This window comes from Protomyctophum bolini (assembly GCF_963924005.1).
Source record: "Protomyctophum bolini genome assembly, chromosome: 2".
NCBI classification, from domain to species: Eukaryota; Metazoa; Chordata; class Actinopteri; order Myctophiformes; family Myctophidae; genus Protomyctophum; species Protomyctophum bolini.
In genome coordinates, this window is record NC_137863.1 from 2472776 (window position 1) to 2494692 (window position 21917).

At 43.8% G+C, this 21917-nt stretch overlaps 1 protein-coding gene across 2 annotated transcripts; it reads right to left on the reverse strand.

The window, feature by feature from the left end:
- Window positions 1–1453: 1453 nt before the first annotated feature.
- On the reverse strand, window positions 1454–21395 carry LOC308334853 (dnaJ homolog subfamily C member 16-like). Of its 2 annotated transcripts, XM_080791727.1 has the most exons (15): window positions 20912–21395; window positions 19217–19283; window positions 18055–18221; window positions 15709–15884; window positions 14187–14371; window positions 13933–14037; window positions 12451–12609; window positions 9192–9322; window positions 8053–8230; window positions 7196–7378; window positions 6003–6079; window positions 5129–5209; window positions 4703–4792; window positions 4237–4407; window positions 1454–2697 (listed from the first exon to the last, which is right to left on the reverse strand). In XM_080791727.1, exons 1-15 carry the CDS (start codon window positions 21154–21156, stop codon window positions 2154–2156), a joined length of 2559 nt encoding a protein of 852 aa, XP_080647853.1. In that variant the 5' UTR covers window positions 21157–21395; the 3' UTR covers window positions 1454–2153. The 2 variants fall into 2 exon arrangements, with proteins under 2 accessions (XP_080647853.1, XP_080647854.1); XM_080791728.1 differs by lacking the exons at window positions 18055–18221; window positions 19217–19283; window positions 20912–21395 and adding an exon at window positions 17990–18004.
- Window positions 21396–21917: the final 522 nt, after the last annotated feature.

Here is a 21917-nt window from a genome sequence, read left to right on the forward strand (position 1 = left end):
TTCTCTGCAAGACATTATACTCTATAAGCCATATCTCCAAAACCGGTGGGTCAAACTGAACAACCAATATGTCAATTTTGAAGCTATGATTCCCTGGTTTCACATGACATGAAAAAAAAGGAAAAAAAAATCCAATGGCAGTCCCTCAGTCAAATTTGGCTACAGATACTGTAATAACGCTTTATTCATTAAAATAAGTTCCGGATTTTAATAATAAAAAAGGTGGATGTCTGGTGGTGAATTAATTAACCAGGGCTCGGTTGAATAGGGCTCCTATAATTGTACAATAACAAAATATTTTAATAAATATACGTATTAGTCAGTGCAAATGGCTTTGCTTTCTCAAGTCTTGACTCCTAAAAAGGCTCTATGTGGTTAATGACTCGTAAAGGCTTCTCAGCTGTTCCACGGGTCTAGCCAGCACCACCAGGATCCATAACAATCAGCTTAATTCCAGCCGTAGATAAGGCCCCCCCCACACCTTTCATGGAAGTAACATCACTTGAAAATGTGTGGCGGTAGTGTAAATGAAATGTATGTTACTTTCATAAACTCCCCTTTTCAAATGAACACAACATCACATACTTTAGCTATTGAAAAATAGCAGATCTACACAATCATACATCATATGAGCTCGTATGTCTGCTATTTTTATTTTTTTGTTGAAAAATCGTGAAAATGTCGCGCAAATCTTTGAATATATATATTCTTTCAGAGCGAATGTTTTTTAACTCAAATCTTTGGCCAAGTTATCCTGAACCAAATATTAGATATTGAGTATCATCAGCTAGTGGGAAGTCTTTAAGTCTTTATGTTCAAATGTCTGCAGAAGCTTTCAGCCACTCTGTCTCCATCAGTGAAACCCATTTAGGATGGGAAGCCCTCTCTGTCTCCATCAGTGAAACCCATTTAGGATGGGAAGCCCTCTCTGTCTCCATCAGTGAAACCCATTTAGGATGGGAAGCCCTTTTTGTGATTTTACTTTTGCAACCCTGTTTGGGGTTCTTGTTGCTATATACAGTATAGCAACATCTTGTTTTTTTTTTGTAATTTGTGAATAAATATTTGAAGTTTTTCCCAGAAACTTCGGTCAGGATGTAGAAGGCGTTTTCTTTTTAATTTATTTTTTTAGAATCTGCCTCAGTCCTAAAGTGGGTTTAGTCTGTTCTAACAATAACTTACACAGAAAACAAAAATAAATCATTAATAATCCTGTTTAAACAGGCCTCTCTACAATTCAGTGTTGCAAACAAACGCAAATAACAAAAGAAGGAAACCAAAGAGAGCTGAACTCCAGATCAAAGAAATAAGACCACCCCCCCCCCCTTTCTTCTTCCCTTTTAGGCCAGCCTTCCCCTCAGCTATCTGGGGAGGTGGAGGTGGTTTAGACCAGCCTTCCCCTCAGCTCTCTGGGGAGGTGGAGGTGGTTTAGGCCAGCCTTCCCCTCAGCTCTCTGGGGAGGTGGAGGTGGTTTAGACCAGCCTTCAGGCCTATTCATAGTCTGGATTTTCGGTGGTGAGGTGACCACCGCTCCGTTGGTGAGGTGACCACCGCTCCGGTGGTGAGCTGCTGACCACCGCTCCGGTGGTGAGCTGCTGACCACCGCTCCGGTGCTGAGGTGACCACCGCTCCGGTGGTGAGGTGACCACCGCTCCGGTGGTGAGGTGACCACCGCTCCGGTGGTGAGCTGACCACCGCTCCGGTGGTGAGCTGACCACCGCTCCGGTGGTGAGGTGACCACCGCTCTGGTGGTGAGGTGACCACCGGAGCTGAAATAACGTTGAGCGGTGGTGAGGTGACCACCGGAGCTGTAATAACGTTGAGCGGTGGTGAGGTGACCACCGGAGCTGTAATAACGTTGAGCGGTGGTGAGTAAAAACAGAGAGAAGGGCTGGAGCGGTGGCGGTGGTTTGCTCTTCACCGCGGCTCAGTGACGTCATGTTGTAGTTCGGTGGTCACCTCAGTGACGTCATGTTGTAGTTCGGTGGTCACCTCAGTGACGTCATGTTGTAGTTCGGTGGTCACCTCACCACCGAGAATCCAGACTATGTATGAGCCTTTCCCCTCAGCTCTCCAGGGAGGAGGAGGTGGTTTAGACCGGCCTTCCCCTCAGCTCTCCGGGGAGGTGGAGGTGGTTTAGACCAGCCTTCCCCTCAGCTCTGCGGGGAGGCGGTGTCCAGTGAGGGCCAGGCGGGGATGCGTAGCCGGGGCAGCGTGCCCTCCATCAGCCTCTCCATCCACAGACCCAGACGGTCCAGCTTGTGGTAGACCTCCAGGCTGGTGGCCCGGGTGGACGAGCCTCTCCGCGACGATGACGACCCGCCACACCCAGACCCAGACCCCCCGTCCTCCCTAGAGCTGGAGCGGGAGCGGGAGTGGGAGCGGGACCGGGAGCGGGACTTCCTGGAGGAGGAGGAGGAGGAGGAGGGAGCGGAGGAGGAGGAGGAGGCGTCGCCGCCCGGGGGAGGTTCGTCTCCGGTGAAGACGGGTCTGAAGAGGCAGAAGTACTTCTTGTGTCCGTTGAGGGCCAGCACGGTGCCGGCGTGGTCCCAGGACGTCTCGTCGTCGTCCTCAGAGAGGCCCCCCGTGAGGAGGTCCCCCCCCCTCCCCCCCTGGTCGGGGGTGGAGCCCAGCAGGGAGGGCATCCAGTAGCGGTGCTTGTCAGCGTTCAGGAAGGAGAAGTGGAGCGTCTGGCTCCTACGGTCGGGACCATGAGAGTCAGTTTAAAGGTCTGGCTAAAGGTCTGGTTAAAGGTCTGGCTCCTACGGTCGGGACCATGAGAGTCAGGTTAAAGGTCTGGCTAAAGGTCTGGCTCCTACGGTCGGGACCATGAGAGTCAGGTTAAAGGTATATTCAGTGATTTCACTTCATTCAAATATCACTTATTTTTTTGTTTTGTTGTGATAATCCACTCTATTATAGAGTGTGCTGACCATATAAGGAGTTCCTCCCTGTCCCCAGTTAACCCCTGGGGGTCAAAAAACCTTAGGTTTCGTTTTTGGCTCTCTATCCTGATTGGATGAAAGGCTTAGGTCCCAGCCAAAAACGAAACCTAAAGTTTTTTGAGTGAAATCACTGAATATACCTTTAAGTACCGGATGCCACGGACGACAAGACGTCTTCCCTTGGGATTTCTTTTTTTTTTATATATTCTTTTTTTTTAAATATCCATATTTTGAAAATTCCTCTAATCTGGTGTACAGGTGATGACATGCACATTACATGCATAATAGAATAGAATATAATATAATAGAAGTTCTTTCTCTTTCTTTATAATGGGAGAATTGGCACTCAGAGCCTAAACTGGTGACCACCAGGTGGCGCTGAAAGAGCGTTTATCGTGATGAAAAAATAGATATGAGCAGCGATTAACGCGCATAGTAATTCATTTTCAATGAATTCTGTGTTTGTGTCGTCTGTGTTTTTGACGCAAGCGATGGTCCCGTGAAATTGTCGCTCGTTGTTTGTTGAAGTGGCTACATAAGCAATGATCACAATCTCACAGATATTTGTAATCTATTTTTCTTTTACTTTCTTTTACTAAATTACTTCCTGCAATTTATGGCTTACTTTTACCTATTACATTTTTATTCTATTAAATATAAACCACCAACAAAAAGGTAATCTTTGAACATTTGCAGATAAAGCCACCAGTGTTTTTCTGTCACATTAATCACAGAAAGCCCTAAAATGTCTATGGAGAAAACAGAAAGCACAGCCATCTTTTTTTTTATCCCACGATTTTGCAACCCAGTTTTTTCACCCAGGGCCAATTATCTAATGTAATCCTGGGCGCTACACTTCCTCTGCCAACCTGGGGCCGGGGGGGGGGGGGGGGGGGGGGGCAGCGGACTGACCTCTATGCCTCCTTCTATGCATGAGGAGTCCAAGCTGCTTCTTTTGAACTGCCAGAGGGAGACAGTGGGGGTGCACACATCTTACCCAGAGAAGGAGAACACCTCCTTGGTTTAAGACAGTGGGGGTGCACACATCTTACCCAGAGAAGGAGAACACCTCCTTGGTTTAAGACAGTGGGGGTGCACACATCTTACCCAGAGAAGGAGAACACCTCCTTGGTTTAAGACAGTGGGGGGGTGCACTGCACACATCTTACCCAGAGAAGGAGAAGACCTCCTTGGTTTAAGACAGTGGGGGGTGCACTGCACACATCTTACCCAGAGAAGGAGAAGACCTCCTTGGTTTAAGACAGTGGGGGGTGCACTGCACACATCTTACCCAGAGAAGGAGAAGACCTCCTTGGCAAACTTCCTCAGCAGGGCGTTCTTGGAGGCGTCGGTGAGAACCAGGACCACGTTGATGTGTCCGGGCCTCAGTTTGACCAGGTTGGAGGTGTACGTGATGTCCGTCAGCTCCGTCACCTCCACAAAGTCCTTCTTGGGAGGCCGGCTGCGTGCGACAGAGAGACACACAGTGTTGTTTTTGGCAGCAAATCCCTATTTTAGTTTTATAGTCATAGGGCTGTATTTTGCGTGTCTTAAGTACCAAGTCTTATTCCCTAACTTGAGTAAACTAAAGACCTGGAGGCGTGATGATCAATGCTCTTTGGCTATTCTGAGTGGCCAAAGAGCATTGATCACGCCTCCAGGTCTTTAGTTTACTCAAGTTATAGGGAATAAGACCTGGTACTTAAGACACGCAAAATACATGCAGCAAAGATGGACGGGTGGAAGGAAGGACTCACCTTGAAGTGTTCTGTCTGCTAGGCCCGGCGTCCTCATTCGACGGGGGGTCTTTGGGCTTGGGTTTCTGGGGCTTGTCTTCGCCCGACTCGCTGGAATGGGAACAGAAATATGATTAGCACGGCTTTCCTTCTCTTTGCTCCCTCCTCTCGTCCCTCTGTGAAGGGCAGACGTTGGAAAAGGAACACTACGCCCCCCAAACAAAAACAATGTGAAAATCGTAGCACAGGGGATTTTGTTAAGATAGGGGACAGAGCACAAATAATGGATTGCATTTTTATAGCACTTTTCTTTGCACTACGTGCTTACTCAAAGCGCTTTACAACGGTTCACTGGGATACGGATGGATGCAATGTGCCCGTTTCTCACCTGAAGGCCTGGATGATGACGGTTAGGGTTAGGGTCAGGGTTAGGGTTAGGGTTCTCACCTGAAGGCCTGGATGATGACGGTTCCAAAGAGGATGAACAGAGCGGAGAAGATCAGAGACATGATGGGCATCATCTCCCTCCTGGAAGAGAAGACCTCCTGTTAGGGATTCTACAACAGGTCGTTAAGAGGAAGCAATCTGATTGGTTGAAACGGTTTCTAGCCGTTGATCAAACCAGCACCGTTCACCACCTAATCAAAACAAAGAATTCAGCCGCTCTGTTCTCCCAGAGCGCTATAGCAAACTCGGTGGCTAGGCTAGCTAGTTTATTGGGACATTTGTGGTCGTAGTGACTACATCTGTCATTAAAAATATATATTCTTTCAGTGATTTCCTTAGTTTTAAGGGTAACTGTAACTTCAGTGATGCTTGCGGAACTCGACTACGTCTCGTTCCTTACCGGATCACTGTCGTGGCAATAATCACGTTAAACAACACCATCTCGTGTAATATTGCTTAATTAACAGTTTGTGCGCATGGTGCCGTTCTCAGTGTCAGCGTGCCAACTTTCCAGGAAGAGAAAGGCTGTATTATAGCCTGTTAGCTTGGAGTTCCCCACATATTCTGCAAACACTGACTTTTTCAGAACGAAAAAGAAAGGTCCTTATTGAAGCATGTCTGTTACCAGTTGGAGTAGAGGAGGTCGTCATACAGTTGAAGGAAGTAATAATAATAATAATAATAAAATAATGAAAGCATGTCTGTTACCAGTTGGAGTAGAGGAGGTCGTCATACAGTTGAAGGAAGTAATAATAATAATAATAATAAAATAATGAAAGCATGTCTGTTACCAGTTGGAGTAGAGGAGGTCGTCATACAGCTGAAGGAAGTAATAATAATAATAATAATAAAATAATGAAAGCATGTCTGTTACCAGTTGGAGTAGAGGAGGTCGTCATACAGCTGAAGGAAGTAATCGTAACCCACGTTCATCCACTGAACCAGAAACATCTTTGTATTGGTAAAAACAAAAAGAGGAGAAAGTGTTACAAAAAAAAAAAATAGATGTGTACAAGAATCGTCCTCAGATCTTATTGGGTTAATGTCTTACTGTAACACGTGTGTTGACATTTATGACTAATAAAGTAATCAATCAATCAACCAGTGTTGTTTTCGTCGACTAAAACTATGACAAAAAAATGTTCGTCGACTACCTTTTTTTCACTGACGAAAATGTAATGGAAACTAAATGAAAACTGAGCTACGATGACTAAAACTAAGACTAAAATGTCAGGAAGGGACTAGTGGACAAGAGATCCAGTAGAAGTAATTTTACACTTGGTTGCATGCTGAAAATAGCCGATCTACAAGCTCACAACGCGCCGAAAGATCGGATATTTTCAGCTGTGTGTAAACTCAGCCATTGCAACGACATCAAAGTGCAAAAATACATTTCAGTCGACTACATTTACAGTTGATTTAGTCGACTAAAATCTTATGACATTTAGTCGCCTAAAAGTATAGACCAACGCTAAAACATTCCAGGTGACTAAAATGTGACAAACTATTCGAGAGACTAAACTAAAATCTAAATTTTCTGCACAAAATCAAGACTGCAATCAGTGTTGTTTTTGGCAGCAAATTTCTATTTTAGTTTAGTCATAGTCTTTGGACTGAAACTTAATTTAGTTTTAGTCACATTTTAGTCACCTGGAATGTCTTAGTGTTAATCTAGTTTCAGTATTTTGGCGGGTCTTGATGCCGTCGTATTGTTTTTACACTTGCTGAAAATAGCCGATCTACAAGCTCACAACGCGTTGCGTTGTGAGCTTGTAGATCAGCTATTTTCAGCATGCAAGTGTAAAATGACTTATACTGGATCTCTTGTCCACTAGTCCCTTCCTAACATTTTAGTCTAGTTTTTATTTGTCGACAAAATTGTCAGTATATTTAGTCTTATAGTTTTAGTCATCGTAGCTTAGTTTTCATTTAGTTTCCATTCGTTTTTGTCAGTGAAAAAAGGTAGTCGACGAACATTTTTCGTCTTAGTTTCAGTCGACGAAAACAACACTGACTGCAATCAATCAATGAATCAATGGACGTTCCGGGGGGGGGGGGGTGTCTTACGGGGGCCATCTCGTTGTCCAGCTCGGGCAGAGTGGCGTCCGTGCTCAGGTAGGCGGGGTCTCTCTGGAGGAGGTCCAGGTGTTGGTGGAGGCGGAGCTTATCCTCCTCGCTGCCGTTCCAGCCCCCGGGCAGCGAGCGGTACACCACCTTACCGCCCTGGCTGCGTCTCTCCAACAGCACCACCTGGTAATAATAATAATAATAAAACTTTATTTGTATAGCACCTTTCATGACATGAAATGCAGCTCAAAGTGCTTTACAGAACAATGGAGAATAAAAAGAAAAGCAAGGCAACGACATTAAGAACAAGCAGTAATGCAATACAGTGAGGACATGAATAACAAAAAATAAAAAAGATCAATTAAAAGCAATGTTGTAGAAGTGGGTCTTGAGCTGAGCTTTAAAAATGTCTACAGAGGCTGCCTGACGAAGGTACAGTGGGAGTTTGTTCCATGCCGACGGCCCGTAGAAGCAAAAAGCTGCTTCCCCGTATTTTTTAGTTGCCATTTTTTTAGGCAAAGCAAGCAGGCCAGCAGTGGAAGACCTTAGGGGGAGGCAGTATATAGACAAGGATTACTGCATGTTTTTTGTGACCTACCCTTGGGTGAGAACATGCAAACTCCACACAGAAAGGCCCTTTCGCCAACCCCGCCTTCGTGTATGGGCACTGATGACGCGGAGGAGAGAACACGCCCCCAGCGCCCACAGCGGGAATCGAACCAAGGACCTTCTAGCTGGGAGGAGACAGCACTACCAACTGTGCCACCGTGCCCCCCTGTTTTAGACCTGTTTGTTTGTACTGTTCGTCCCGTGTGTGTGTGTGTGTGTGTGATGTCGGTCGGTCGGGGGCCACTGACCTGTGCAGACAGAGCAGCGTGATTGGGCAGCAGCGTCTGACAGAGAGACTGCTGCCGGCGCTGGTAGACGTAGGCGAAGCGCAGAACCTCTCTGGAGTTGGCCGAGGCCACGTCCAGGAAGGCCCGGTTCCCCTCGGCGAAGCCCGGCTCCTCGCCGGTGATCAGCAGAACACAGTACCTGGGAGGAGGAGGGAACGCACCGTCAATAATGGAACCGCTTAGACCCGAGACCCGGTTCTACTAAATGTCTTCTAGATCAGAACGGGTTTCATGTCAAGCTGGACCCCCAAAAATGATATGTAATTGGCTGACGGACCCCCATCTGAAAATATGTTTCCACTTACTGTCTTAAAGCATTTAGGGCTGGCGTCGATATTTTAAAAAAGATTACTTCTAAATCATGAAAAGATTCTGAAAAACCTCATGTTTCTGTATCAGTGGTTCTCAATATTTCATGTCAAGGACCACAAAAATTATGTAATTGCAGGCCACCGACCCCATGTTGTTCCAGGGACCATCCAGGGACAAGCTCGTAGCGCGCCACTGAGTGGCGTGCTACGAGCTTGTAGGTCTGCTATTTTTGAAAAATAATGTGGTGCAAAGCTTTGAATAGATACTCTTTCAGAGCGAACGTTTTTAACTCAAATCTTTGCTTCTGGGAGGGGGGGTCCCTGAAACAACACATTTTCAGACGGGGGGTCAGCGGCCAATTTCACATATTTTTGGGGGTCCTTGAAATGAAATATTGAGAACCACGGACATAGAAACATGGCTTTTTCAGAAACCCGTCAGGATGTAGAAGACATTTTTAGAATCTGATCTCAGGTCAGAATGAAAACCGTCAGGATGTAGAAGACATTTATAGAATCTGATCTCAGGTCAGAATGGAAAACTGTCAGGATGTACAAGATCTGACAGTTGATGTACAGATCTATAAGCTCGTAGCGCGCCACTGAGTGGCGCGCTGCGAGCTTATAGATCTGCTATTTTTTTTAAATCGAAGAACGACTGACATTTTTAGAATCTGATCTCAGGTCAGAATGGTGTTAATCAGACCAGTGTGTGTCCAGTGGAAACCTCGTATGAATCTGATCTCAGGTCAGAATGTGTTAAAGGCTCTGGGGGGGAAACCAACGTACTTCCTGCGCCGGTGGAACTGCTTGACGGGACACAGCTCATCAAACAGCTGCTGGTTCACCAGCCGTGGGACGTTAAGGAACCTGTTGTTGGACACGAACTCATTCATCACCTGTCGCTTCATCCCTTTGGCCTATGGGACGGGGAGAGAGAGAGAGTTACAACATTAACCAATTAAACCTCTAAGACCCGGATTAATTTCTACTTGCAAAAAAGAGATTTCAACCTTACTACTACTTTGTACTACTAGGAATTAGGTTAAAAAAATATGTAACAAAATAAAATTATAAGTTTGATGAAAGTTTTATGCACATTATATAATAATATAATAAATTAATAATTTACATTTGGGGGATATCTTTCACAATAATTAATAAAACATGTTCTAGACATTCTAATGATCACAAAAAAACATATATTACAATTATTTTACTTACTCTTATTAGGGTTAAAGGTCAAAAGTCATAGGTTAAAAGTCCAGACATTTTTAATTTGTGTGAATTTCAGCCTCTGTGAGGGGTATTTATATGCAAATATCATGACCAATGGCATTGAAATGAACATCACTGATGACGTTTAGGTGAAAAAAGAACAGAAAAAAATTATAATTAAGTAATTAATTAAAATAAATTGTTGCTATAAAGCAACGCTGGGTCTTAGAGGGTAAAGTATTACAACAAAGCGAACATTTTCAACTCAAATCTCTGAAATACGTATACTTTTGGGGGAGGTCCTTGACAAAGGTTTGAGCCACACCGATATAATATAGCAGGATTTAGAAGACCCTATAATGGCTGACATTTTTTTACCATTGAGCGAATAGAGCCTGTGTGCTTGCTCAGGGGAGAAACTTCAGACCCTGTGTCTATAGGGACATAACCTTTGACATGTTATAAGTGTCTCAAAAAAAATAATATATATATATATATATATATATAGAGACAAAATACAGCCACCCCAATTTGTAAATCATATTGTATTAACTAACTCTACCATAAGTTATATTGCATTAAACCATTTAAGTCGGATGTCAAAAAAAAAAGTCTTCTGAAAGAATATTTTTTCAAAGATTTGTGCCACATTTTCACGATTTTTCAAAAATAGCAGATCTACAAGCTCGTAGCGCACCACTCGGTGGCGCGCTATGAGCTTGTAGATCTGCTATTTTTCAATAGCTAAATTATAACATGTTTAAAACACCAAAAGGGGTTCCCGTCCAAAATGGGTTAACATGCTCTACCATACAGATTGTATAAGTTATATTGTATTATAATTTATTAATTATTATTCATTAAAAAAGTAATGAATCCATCCAAGTTAACGTAATTAATTGTATACTCCGCTCAATTATAACTTAACAAGAAAGCCATTCATTTCAAATGTTTGATAGTATTACAAACGACTCAATATTTAACTTTGAATGGTTAGACTGCACTCTAGTGGACATAAGGAGTAACAACCCCATGCTGCAGCTTGGCATTGGTATTATAACGCCTAATAATAATATAAAGCCTAATCATTTGAGAATTAACATTTGGAATATATTTGAATATCATAAATAATGAAGCATAAAAGTTCCAATATGATTATAGAACAAGTGTGTCCCCGCGATAATATTTAGGAAGACATTTACATGTTTTTAATCATTGCCAAAATGAAACTAACCTAAATCTTTTAGGGACAGTGATTGGTTTTCTTTTCGGTATCCCCTTCAGTTAAACCCTCTGCACTTCTACAAGCTCATAGCGCGCCACCGAGTGGCGCACTAGCCAACTGGCTGTTGGCTAGTGGTGTGTCATTCTAACGTCGCCATATTCTTTTATCGTAATACTAATTATACAACAAGCATCTATTTGTAGCGATCATGCTACGACTCGGCCCACAAAGACACAAATCATTTGATCGCTAGCAGCCGGGTAAAAACACCATGTATGCACTGACTACAGCTAAATGTTTATTTATTTTTATATATTTAGAACTCGCATCAGATGAGGAGGAGGATGATGATGAAGGAGAAGAAGAGTCAAGGCTGCGATGGACACTGAACCGCAATTCATTCATTCGGCAGGTTTTTTTTTATTTAGCCCACACACACACACACACACACACACACACACACACACACACACACACACACACACACACACACACACACACACACACACACACACACACACACACACACACACACACACACACACACACACACACACACACACACACACACACACACACACACACACACACACACACACACACACACACACACACACACACACACACACACACACACACACACACACACACACACACTGCATTGGTTTTGGGACACTGGGGAGGAGTAACTGTTTTGTATGTAGGCCTATATTTATTTTTATTTTATTATGTTGGTAGTCAGAAGAAATAAAAATGCACTTTTCCAATCCGAGATACATGTCATGGCTATTCTTTACACTATTCTGAGGTTTATGGTCTGACTAAGCGAGTTTAAACTGTGATTTACTCTGTAACGGTAGATGGTAAGAACCCAATTTATTTTTTATAATACAGTAAACATTCAAATCTATATTTTGATACATATCATAGGCACCAAGTCATATCAAAACAATGTCCTTGGATGTGTTTTTTTTTAATCAAAACTGTGTTTCTTCATAACAGGTTTTTGAGATACATGCATGAATAGACAAGGTACTGGTAAGACTATGTACACATGGTATATATCAAAATGTGCGTTAGAATGTCTACTTTTATCAAAAGAAAACTTTGAGTTTCTATCATGTTCCAATTCAGAGCTATTGGCAGTTTTAGCTGGATTGGTGAGATTGGTCATGACTGACCATGCTATATATAGATGGAACAATATCTACAGTGGTACATGTGGGAAACTTTAGATTTTTTATTATTGAACTAGACAACTCACCCTTTAAAATGAGATATGTCATAGGTATGTACCCCCAGTAGAAGAAAAGTTATTTGGAAAATAAAACTTAAACCAGCCATAACTTCTTTTGGTTGTCCTAGAAACACTACACGGTGTAAATGCAGGCTCTTTTAAATTGTACATACATTGTCGATACATTGTATCAACTCAGTATTGTTTTTTCCTGGAAGCAGACAAGTCAAGCTTTCTCTGAAGGTCTTCTGTTGTCGCACAGTCACAACAGAGAATTTTCAATAAATCATTCAAAAACACAGTTCTCCCATAGAGAATTCTATATTGATTTGTCTTGAAACTCTCAAAGAGTTAAAGTGTCCGTTTACCTGGATGATGTCGGCGGGCTTCTCCGCGTCCTCCTTGAACAGCAGCATGGTGGGGGCGTAGCTGTTGATGTTGAACTGGCGCAGCAGGCGCGCGCTGTACGCCTCGCCCTGGTCCACGTAGCCGAAGCGCACGTGGTCCCGGAAGGCGAACGCCGTCAACTAACGTAAAGGGAAAAACAAACAAACAGTGTTGATTTATTCCCTTTTGTAGCTCAGAGGAAGAGAGAGTACATCAAATACAGGTTCATGTGGTTACATGTGTGACCAGATTTGACTGAGAGCCTGCCATCGCGCAAATTCCAGCTTTTCACCAGAGTCCACAGAAGACATGTAAATATGAAATAAATGCTTAAACATGTAGCTATAGGTGTAATGTTAGAGACCACAGAAGACATGTAAATATGAAATGAATGCTTAAACATGTAGCTATAGGTGTAATGTTAGAGACCACAGAAGACATGTAAATATGAAATAAATGCTTAAACACGTAGCTAGGTGTAATGTTAGAGACCACAGAAAGGAACCTTTCATGCCTCTTTTCTCAACTCGCTGTTTTCTGCAAGACATTATACTCTATAAGCCATATTTCCAAAACTGGTGGGTCAAACTGTACAAGCAATATGTCAATTTGAAACAAAAATTCAAAAAAATCCAATGACAGTCTCTCAGTCAAATTTAGTCACATTTGTAACAAGACGGTACGGTAAGTGATTTTCTTTTGTTAAAATAAGTGTTAAAAAGGCATATTCTGTGATTTCACTTAATTCAAATATCTCTTGTTTATTTTTGTTTTGTTGTGATAATCCTCTCTACTATAGAGTGTGCTGACCATATAAGGAGTTCCTTGAGCAGACACAATTGGAACTGGAACAATATAAATGTAGTTTCTGTTTATTACAGAGCTGGGGAGACTCCTGTTAAACCTCCAGTGACAAGAGCATGGCTGGAGTAATGATGGGATGAGAGAGGAGAGGTTTTCTACCAGCCTAATCTCACGCCAAAAACTACTAGGAAAGCCCCAAATCCAGCCATCTGACCACCTCACCTTATAGGTGACCACAGGGACTTGGTCTGAGTCACCTTATAGGTGACCACAGGGACTTGGTCTGAGCTCACCTTATACAGCAGAGGGACCATGGGGACTCACCTTGTACAGCAGAGGGACCATGGGGACCTGGTCTGAGCTCACCTTATAGGTGACCACAGGGACTCACCTTGTACAGCAGAGGGACCATGGGGACCTGGTCTGAGCTCACCTTATAGGTGACCACAGGGACTCACCTTGTAGAGCAGAGGGACCATGGGGACCTGGTCTGAGCTCACCTTATAGGTGACCACAGGGACTCACCTTGTACAGCAGAGGGACCATGGGGACCTGGTCTGAGCTCACCTTATAGGTGACCACAGGGACTCACCTTGTAGAGCAGAGGGACCATGGGGACCTGGTCTGAGCTCACCTTATAGGTGACCACAGGGACTCACCTTGTACAGCAGAGGGACCATGGGGACCTGGTCAAACAGCAGAACGCTGGGCTTGTTCTCCACGTGCCAGCTGCTCAGGAACGTCTGGTAGTTTGCATCCGAGACCTGGTGGACGAACACAACCAGAAACCACACATTTAAGACCTGAGGCCCATTCTACCAATGCCTTCAGTTCTAGACCAGTGATTAGCCCTTCGCTGAGTCCCTCCCCCAACCCGTCCTTGTCCAATAGGCACGTTAGCAGCTCACGTTACCTTCTCAACCAGCCTCTGGGGCAGCAGGTCTTGGATGAACTGTCGGAGGTGCTCCCGGACCACGGCCTGGTGGAAGAAGGTGACCCGTCCGTTCACCAGGCCCAGGATGGAGGGCGCGCGGTGGGCGCCCATCTGGCTGGCCAGGCGGCGCTCCAGACCCAGGTCCACGATGCCGATGCCCACGCCTGCACCGGGTTACAGATAGATCCCATTAGTCGTCCAAATACACCCTGGTTTATTTAGGTCTAAAAACATTTTCATGTCAAGGAAACCCCCAGAATTATATGTAATTGCCCACCGACCGACCGCCATCTGAAAATATGTTGTTCCAGGGGTTATAGGGTCATACTATTTTTGCCATTTATTTTTGTAGTCCATTTTTGTAGTCCACCATTAAAGGTTTGAATCATAAAACCCCTACAAAGGTCACTGTGTAAAAAACAGCAACCTACCTGGTTATACTTCAGAACACTGTAGAATGTAGATGGTTTGAACCCAACACAAAGTCACTCAGTCAATAAAGGCAATATTTATATTCCACACACAGAAAGTCAGTTTAAGGTTTTGTGTTGAAAATTAAATGCAGTCCAAACCGTTGGGATTAATAAAGTGACAATTTGTACAATATCCCATTACCATTATCCAAATTAATTCCTTATTATAATATTTTTACATTTTGGAAAAAATCTTTTGCAATGTGAAATGCCACCGAATTCTTAATCCTTTTCCTTGTCTTCATGGGCCAAGTTGGCCAACTTGTGAAAGCTGCATACTTTTATTGTGAAGGCAAGCGTTTCTGAATGCTCTCAGAGCCTGCATATCTCCGTGTGCTGAAAATAGCTGATCTACTAGATAGCTGATAGTAGATCAGCTATTTTCAGCACACACTTTGTACGACGAAGAATAAATCAGGCATCAGTGCTCTTCACTCACTGGGAGGGAGATTAATGTCTTTTGTTGGCCGATCATCATGTATGGACACAGGCTACCTCCTCGATGCAAACATAACAAGCTTTGGAAGCTATTTTTCGTGGCACATTATAATGTTTAATCAAACAACAAGTTTACCTCCTCACTCATTGTTTGGGTCGGGAGTCGGCTGTCTGTGTAGATCATGACTGATCATCATGCAGTTAGATACTGTATGCGCGCTGAGCGCTCCAGTGAAATTGTACAGCTGAGAAAGTTGAGTTAATTTGTGTCGGATAAGCTGCGTTCAGACCTGAATATATATCCGCCTCGGTTCGTCCAGTTTGTACCGCGGCAGGTCGCGCCGCCTCCGTTTGCGCAATTCTCGTCTTTGCATTGACTGTAATCGCGCCTCAGATTATTGTTTATGTTGTACGATTACTACTAAACAATCTAAAATAAAAGGGATTTAAGGTCATTAAAGCTGGGCTGTTGCCTGGTGGGTCCAGTGCATTTCAGCCTACTTCCGGTCCAGGACGCGTCCTACGTAGTGTCCTACGTACCCAGCGGCTCTGAGTGTCCTACGTAGTGTCCTACGTAGTGTCCTACGTACCCAGCGGCTCCAGCTCCAGCACCGTCTCCTTCCACACGGGCTCGATGTGGACGCAGGCGAAGCACCACTCGGACGTCACCTTGATGAGGTAGGGCCTCCGGTAGCTGTCTGGTAACACCTCGCTGTTGTACTGCACGTGGTGCAGCAGGTACTTGTTGTCCGAGAAGTCCCTAGACCTGGAGAGAGAGACAGAGAGACAATGGAAACACAGGTTAGAAGTCCCTAACTTAGGTGGCACCAGTGCTACCTGTGAAAAAGTTAGTCTGGAGCCCTGGGGAGACCAGACCAGTTCTTATATATCTGGTTTCCCTGAGAGGGGCAGCATAAGGACGAGGCCTGGCCGTCACAGGCAGCTATATTTAACTTTTGGCCGATGACCACCCTTCATCTTTTCTTTCGTTCCAGGAAGCCCCCCCCCCCCCCCCCCCCCAGGAGCAAAGATGAGTTAAGATTGTTACCTTTAAAAAATAAATATACATTCAATCAAGAGTAAGACTTACTATATCTGCTATTTGTGAATAGCGAAATTATAAAAGAATGGTTAAAGTGCTTTTCCCGGTTTTAATCTGGGTTAAAAAGAAAACATACAGCTGGATGAAACTAACGAAATAAATATCAAATTTATTCAAAGTTATTATACTGCAAGCAAAACAAGGGAGGAATGAAGGCATTTATTTTCTATGCAGAGGCAGAGCATAGAAAAATGCAACTCTTGTGTCGGTAGGTGGCCTTTTGGTGTTTAGCTATTGAAAAATTGCAGATCTACAAGCTCATAGCGCGCCACCGAGTGGCGCGCTATGAGCTTGTAGGTCTGCTATTTTTTTTTTTTTTTTTTGATATGAACAATAAGGCCATCACACGACTAGCACTCTCGATATCAAATGACACTGACCATCCTCTGTATCGTTTCTTTAACCTCAGGCCATCTGGACAAAGATACAGAACCTTGCCGTGGAAAAAGGTTCGTTTTAGTAGGAGTTTTGTCCCCTCAGCCATCGCGGCATTAAAACAAACTGCCCCGCCGATAGGATGGTTTCTGTACACAGTGGGGAACTCATGTTTTGTTTTATTTTTATTTTTGTACTGTCTTGGTGTTATGTGCTCTGTGTTGTTTTTGATGTGGGTGTTGAACAGATTGTGAAGACAAATATCCTTCGGGACAATAAAGATTATTATTATCCCGTGGATGCAGAGGTCGTCGTTTTATTGCATCCCTTAACTATAAAATGCACCCTATTTTAATATCCGAGTAGGCGTTCCTGCATAACTTCCGGGTTCGATGATGATGTCACACGCATACATACCCTGTATACGTAGCGACGGCGTTTGGACAGCCCAACTAGTGCTTGTGAAACCGAGCTACACTTCCTAACCATCTGTCCATTGTACCAAGACATCAGAGACACATACTTCCCACAGATTACAACCACACACAGAGATTTTGAAAACATGACCAATGACAAAAGAACTCCCATATCTGCTGGGCGAAGTACAACAATGTGCAAACACAGCAGCAAGATTTGTGAGTTGCTGTGATATAGGAGAAGGTTATCAAATGGAACACAACCACCCTAAAGACTAATCATTGTGTATATTCCTGCACTATACCTGCATCGAGTGATCTTGGTACATAGAAGTTGATCTATTGAAGATTCTGACCTTCAAAGTACATATTTTTTGTGCTGTATTGTTGTACTTTCTGCTTTGGCACACAACCTCTCAAGACAAATCAAAGCTGGAAAGAGTAGTACGTCGCGCATCAAAAAACATAGGATGCAGCCTCCCTACACTCTCCTCACTCTAGTCCACCAGAATAATTAGGAAGGCAAATAAAATCATTGCAGACAACTCCCATCCTGCACATCACCTCTTCAATCTCCTCCCATCAGGCAGGAGATATAGAAGTATCCAGAGCTCAACATGTCGCTTCAGGGATAGCACTTACCCCGTAGCCATTAGACATCTGAACTCATAGATATATTATGCATATAGCACTTTAAAAAACTGAATGCAATTGCCTATGCTGCTGTTTTTGTATTGTACTGTCCTTCTTGTTTGTGTATCTATGGTTGTCTGTATATGTTGAGTATGAACCAAGACAAATTCCTTTCAACTTGTTGACATGGCAAATAAATTATTGAATCTTGAATGTAAACGTATGTTTTCTCATGCCAATGAAGCCCATTGAATTGCTAGTGAGATCGCATTCTGAATCTAGATCTCCATCTTTTATATTTCTTGATTAATCAGGGAGCACAACTCAGTGTACGTACGTACGTACCGGGGGAAGTGCATGAAGAAGGTTAGGGTTAGGGTTAGGTTTTACTGAGGTTAAGGTGTACGTACCGGGGGAAGTGCATGAAGAAGGACTCGTCAAAGTAAAAGCTGTTGTGGAAGCTGCCTCGGTGGAAGCCCCCTCCTCCTCCCTGCTGCCCAGACTGGCCCAGCGGCTGGTTGTCGTCCATCTGGCCGTAGCGGTCAAAGTTAGCTCTCCTCTCCTCGTTGGAAAGGATCTGTACAGGAGAGAGAGAGAGAGAGAGGGAGAGAGAGGGAGAGAGAGAGAGAGAGAAGCTGAATTCAAATACCCAAAATCTCACTCACACTCGGTCACTACAGCGCTAATATGGTATTCGTTTCGCATTCGGGTTCTTGGAAACGCCCCCCAGCCACTGCGTTAGTTTTACTGAGGTTAGGTTTAGGTATAGTTTTACTGAGGTTAGGTTTAGGTATAGTTTTACTGAGGTTAGGGTTAGGGTTAGGTTTAGGTATAGTTTTACTGAGGTTAAGGTTAGGGTTAGGTTTAGGTATAGTTTTACTGAGGTTAAGGTTAGGGTTAGGTTTAGGTATAGTTTTACTGAGGTTAGGTTTAGGTATAGTTTTACTGAGGTTAGGGTTAGGGTTAGGTTTAGGTATAGTTTTACTGAGGTTAAGGTTAGGGTTAGGTTTAGGTATAGTTTTACTGAGGTTGTCAATCACAGCGACTGGCCAGTCACAGCACACCATTTACTCAAATGTGAAACGGGAACCATATCAGCCACTCCAGCATGGCGGTGTTATGGTTAAATTGGTGACCTTCTGAAATACGTGACAATCGCGTTGACGTCACAATAGTGTCAATGTTCCAAAGTGGTTTGTTTAACAGCAGAGTTCAACCTAGCTGGTATCCAGGCCACGTATTTATTTAAACACCTCCATGTAAGTTGTGTGAAGTCCACAAGATGGTCACATATTTGGGCAGGTCACCAATTTCACCACAACACCACCATGCTGGAGTGAGCGAGTGGCCGAGATTTGGGGTATTGGAATTTGGCCAGAGAGAGAGAGACATTTGTGACTGTGTGTGTGTGTGTGTGTGTGTGTGTGTGTGTGTGTGTGTGTGTACACTGCAAATTCCACTTTCCACAATTTATGTAACTCTGAGACTGAACAGATGTAGTCCGATGCACTCACAGGTCCATTTGGTTACATTTGTAACTACAGTCTCAGGAGTCAGATGAACTATACCAACCTCGTAGGATTTTGTAATCTTGATGAACATGTCCTCAGCTCCTGGGCTCTTGTTTTTATCAGGGTGCCTGGGGGAAAAAAGTAGCAATATCACACACTGGAAGAACTACACAGAGACCGCTGTCATAAAGAAACTCAGAACAAAAGAAAGACACTTCCCACCCCGCTCACTCACTGTTTGAACTGTTGCCATCAGGCAGACGTACGCTACAGAGTGATCAAGTCCAAGACCAACAGATTCAGTAACAGCTTCTATCCCACAGCGGTAGTTGCACTCAATGCTGCTAAGAAATGATCTGTTGCTGCGACACATTTTAGTTTTTCTGCTATCTTAAGTGCAATAAGGGTTTGTTGTGCGATAACAGCTAAAATTACATGTTTGTGCATTACTAGTGCTGCTGGGGTTGTGCAATAACAAGAAGTCATGTGTGTTTTGTTTTAGCTTGTACAGTATGTTGTTTTTGTGATATAATGCACTGATTGGTTGGCACTTTTAATTTCGTTGTACACGTTGCAATGACAAATAAAGATCTATCTATCTATCAATGCAGAAATACTTGGTTAAATGTCTGTAGCAATAAATCCTGCTTTTCCTTTGTTGCCTAGATCAGTGGAAAGAGGGAGTTCCACAGGGGGTCCATTCCAGGGCATATCTTTTCAAATGGGGGTCCGCGGGCTAATGAGTATCAGTTTGGAGGTCCTTGACATGACAAGGTTTGGGAACGAGTGTCCTAGAATAAACTGCTGGAAGCTATACTACCTTCCAGCACTTATTTTGTTGACTAAAAACCATGACAATTATTTTTGTTGTACTAGTCTCTCTCTCTCTCTCTCTCTCTCTCTCTCTCTCTCTCTCACACACCCTTTAGTTGCTCACTAAAGGGTGTGTGTGTGTGTGTGTGTGTGTGCTCTCAAAGCTATGGCTTTGAGAGCTTGTAGGTCGACTGTTCTTCGGCGAGCGACGCCATCGTAACGGACTGAGCATTAACTATAACACGTAATCAGCAACGAAGTGACCTCTCATTCTCTGTGAGGTACATCAAGGCAAGGGTTCTCAACCTGTGGGTCGGGACCACACACTTGATTTGGGGGGTCCCCAGACCGAGTGGAATAGTAAGAGAGTGGTGGCGACACTAGCGTTGACTCCCATTGTTAACAATGGAATGCGGAAGTGCTCATTCTATCTCAATGGGATAGTTCCAATGTTTGGAACTATCTATAGCCCATAGCACCCCGCTTTGCAGCGAGATCAAAGCGTGTTGCCACTCTCTTACTATTCCACTCGGTCCCCAGATGAGTAGTAAAGTGACAATTGAATGACTTTTAAAGCAAAAGACCATTACTGCATCAAGCCTAATCACTAATCGACAAACTATATTGGTCAAACACTGGCCATGATGTCAAATATAATTATAGAAAGAGGCACAATTATTGAAAATAGCTGCACAACAAGCTCACGAATTCATCAGTGGAACAGAGTCAAACAAACTAAATGTAATGTCTCAGATCCTATAGAATCCTTATTAAGTGCTTATCGGGGTCCCCACTTCAAATTATGAACATTTGATGCACATTATTACACAACATGATGGTGGTTGGGGTCGGTCAGGCAACACTCCACACACACACACACACACACACACACACACACACACACACACACACACACACAGTACACCGGCACACACACACTCACCATTCTCTGACGAGGTTCTTGTACGCCTTCTTGATATCGGGCTGGCTGGCCCCCCGGCCCACCCCCAGCACAGAGTAGGGGTCCGCGTTCTCACTGCAGTGGCCCTCCTCCACCACCACCAGCAGCAGCTGTACAATAACAACAACAATGGCCGTGGTCCTCCAGAGGAAGAGAAGTGGACAACATGATGCTGATGTCCAGCAGAAGGACCACGGCCGTCGACACCAGCCGGAGGAGACCCCCATCACCACCACCACCACGGCACCACCTTCACACCACCAGCTAACCTCCTCCTCCTCTATCTGACGGCCATCATGGGCATGGCTGTTTGTTTAGCCTCCAACGGTATATATATATATATAGTCTATCTTTGAGCTGAATTATGGCTCATCTTTGGTCGTTGCAGATCTTTGGGGAAACGTAAATAAACATTACATTCGGGGGACACACTTGGGCTAGGCTAGTTAGTTACGGCTAACGACGGTGACTAGTGCTGGAACTGGACTACTGTTGTGGACAAACAGCGCATGCTCGAGCACACACGGTGTTGCCAGAGTCTGTGAGAGAAATAAGCATCCTAGGTGGTCCATGAAAACCAGCCTACTACTACTACTAGCTGGGCTTGTAGATCGGCTATTTTACCAAGACAAGACACTGTTTTTTTTATCTAGGGTCCTCCTTAGTTTGACAAATACATCAAATGTGTTTTTTTTTAAATTATTGTTATTTTATTTAGCACAGTATAAAAACAACACAGTGAACATATAAATATGAGAAGGGTAAGGTGCTCAAATATGTATTAACAGTTTGCAGAATTACAGTACATTTCAAGCACAAACTCAATTCAAAGACTGTTAACTGTGAGTGGACGACCCAATTATAGCATATTACACTTGTTTACAACAGGGTCCACCTTGTTCAATTCATCAAAACATTTAGAGACGTACAAATAGACACTTCTATCTATATAGTCAAAGTAAAGAACAGAACAGGAATTTATCATAAA